At 62.5% G+C, this 2,372-nt stretch overlaps 1 protein-coding gene across 1 annotated transcript in view; it reads right to left on the bottom strand.

Annotated features, from left to right (window-relative positions):
* LOC104544664 (dynactin subunit 1-like) overlaps nt 1-2,361 on the bottom strand; it is a gene marked incomplete at its 3' end in the record, with an annotated part of 4,678 nt that extends 2,317 nt beyond the window's left edge. Inside the window, exons 1-4 of the mRNA XM_010189589.1 lie at nt 2,219-2,361; nt 1,009-1,177; nt 494-562; nt 14-76 (exon numbers count right to left, since the gene is read on the bottom strand). Coding sequence (XP_010187891.1) covers nt 14-76; nt 494-562; nt 1,009-1,134 — 258 coding nt within the window. The remainder of the gene's footprint in view (nt 1-13; nt 77-493; nt 563-1,008; nt 1,178-2,218) is intronic.
* Nucleotides 2,362-2,372: the final 11 nt, after the last annotated feature.

Below are 2,372 nucleotides of genomic sequence, written 5' to 3'. Positions count from 1 at the left end.
CGCGGTGCCGTACCTGCAGGAAGGCGCGCAGGCGGCACACCTCCACCCCCATGCAGTCCAGGGCGCTCTGCGTGAACTGCGGGGAGAAACCGGCACCGTCAGCGCGGGGAGCAGCAAGGGAGACGCTCGAGGGCAAATGGGCTCCGGGCACTTTGGGATGGACCCTATACACGGCCCTGCTCCAGGGTTTATGGGGGCAGGAACAGGGGCTGAGGGATCCCATCGGGGTCTGCGTACCCCGGAAAGTGCAGGGCAGTGCACCCCCCCAGTGACAGGGGTTTCCTCCCCGCTCTGCTCTTCGTACCCAGGCGTCTGCAGGGTGAACAGCCCCACGTCCCCTCCCCTGACCCGGGAACCCGTGTCCCCTCAGGGCCACCACAGGCAATGGGAGCTGGGGAAAGGCGGCTTCAGCTCCCAGAGTGGTGCTGGGGGCAGACGGGGCCAGGGCAGGGAAGGTGCGACAGGGAAAGGGGTGAGGGTTTCCCCGCTTCACCTTGATGTGGTCGGCGAGCTGCATGGTGCAGTCCTCGGCCTGGTCAGCCAGGTGGATGCTGTAGAGGTGCTGCGAGGGGAGAGAGCACAGAGACCTCAGAGATCAGCAGAGAGCAGCAGCAGAGAGCAGCAGAGAGCACAGAAATCAGCAGAGATCAGCAGGGATCATCAGCAGAGATCAACAGAGATCAGCACCCCCAAGCGCCAACACCAACCCCAAACGCCGAGGGCTTGGGCTGATTTCGAACTGGAGGTGACAACTCCTGCAGTGACCCCACCACAGCCCCTGGGAATGCTCTGCCCTCCCAAAAAGCTCATCCAACCAGCCCCAACCGCGGCACAGAGGGGCAGAAACCCAGCATGGGAGGGTGTAGCGAGCCCGGCCCTGGGTGACACGGCCATAGGGTCTGGAGGTGACACCGTCCACAGGGCAGTGCCACCACCAGCCCGTGCACAGCTCGTCCCTGCAATGTCCAAGGGCACGGTCGCAGCACGGTGAGCGGCTCCATGTCCCACCTGGTAGTACTTGATGGCTTTGGTGAGCGGCTCCACGTTGACCGTCTCGTCCAGCTGGTCCTTGTGCAGCAGCTCGATCAGGAAGTCCAGCGAGCGCTCATGGACGCTCATCTCGGGGTACAGCATCCCCACCTTCTTGTACACCTCCACGCTGCACTTGTTGAGGGCCCTGGCAAGGGAAGGCAGGCACAGGTGGCATCAACACGGGGCTCTGCTTTGGGAGCCCATTGCTGACCCCTGGGAGCAGCTGGAGAGCGGTGAACCGTGGTCAGAACATAGAGTCACAGCATCCCAGCATGTCAGGAGTTGGCAGGGACCTGGAGAGCTCCCCCAGTGCAACCCACCCAGAGCAGGATCACCACAGCAGTCACACAGGAACACGGCCAGGGCTTTGGGTGTCTCCACACAAGGAGACTCCACAACCTCTCTGGGCAGCCTGGGCCATGCTCCAGAACCCTCACACTCACAAACTTTGGCCTCATCTGCAGCTTGAACCTCCTGTGCTCCAGCTTGGGACCACTGCCCCTTGTGCTGGCATTGGCCATCCCAGAGCAGAGCCTGGCTCCTTCCTCCTGACACTGCCCTTTCCCAATGGATCCCCAGGAATGAGGGCACCCCTCAGGCTCCTCTGCTCCAAGCTCAAGAGCCCCAGCTCCCTCAGCTGCTCCTCAGCAGGAGATGCTCCCTGGTGTTCACTTCTCCAAGTGATAGCGCTTGTACGGTGAGGAAACACGGCAAGGCCACTGGCTCCCCACGGCTGCCGGATCCACACCTCATCTCTGTGGCCCTGCTGGACTCTTTCAAGCAGTTCCTGTCCTTCTGGAACAGAGGGGCCCAGAACTGGACACAATACTTCAGATGTGGTGTGAGCAAGGCAGAGTAGAGGGGGAGGAGAACCTCACTCCAACCACCCCTCCTCATCCAGGTGACCCCATGATGGCGTTGGCCTTCTTGGCTCAAGGGCACATTGCTGCTCATGGGGAGAGCCCATCCTTGTGCTGAAGCCCCAGGGTCAGCCCCAGATGCAGCCGAGCTCAGCAAGAGCCTGGGATGCAGGAAAACACCGGGGTGACACCAGAAGCAAACACCCCCATTAAACAGGACCTGGCTGCCAAGACACCTTTGACTCCAGAGGGACGGGGCCCTGTGAGGATGCTGAGCTGGTCCCTAGGGGTGGGGGTCCCGGGTGGGGGTCCCGGCGGGTACTCACTGCTCGTATTTGTGCAGCGTGGCCTGCAGCAGGCTGAGGGAATAGACCAGCCCGGCCGCGAAGCTCAGCTGCTCGCCCGCAGCACCGCGCAGCCCCGCGCGCTCGGCGCAGTTCTCGCTCAGATCGAACTTCTCCTGAGCCTGTTTGCTGATCA

Source organism: Mesitornis unicolor, unplaced genomic scaffold, assembly GCF_000695765.1.
Source record: "Mesitornis unicolor isolate BGI_N332 unplaced genomic scaffold, ASM69576v1 scaffold15178, whole genome shotgun sequence".
Classification (NCBI taxonomy): domain Eukaryota; kingdom Metazoa; phylum Chordata; class Aves; order Mesitornithiformes; family Mesitornithidae; genus Mesitornis; species Mesitornis unicolor.
The sequence above is the reverse complement of the archived record's forward strand: the minus strand, read 5'-3'. Positions and strand labels throughout refer to the sequence as shown.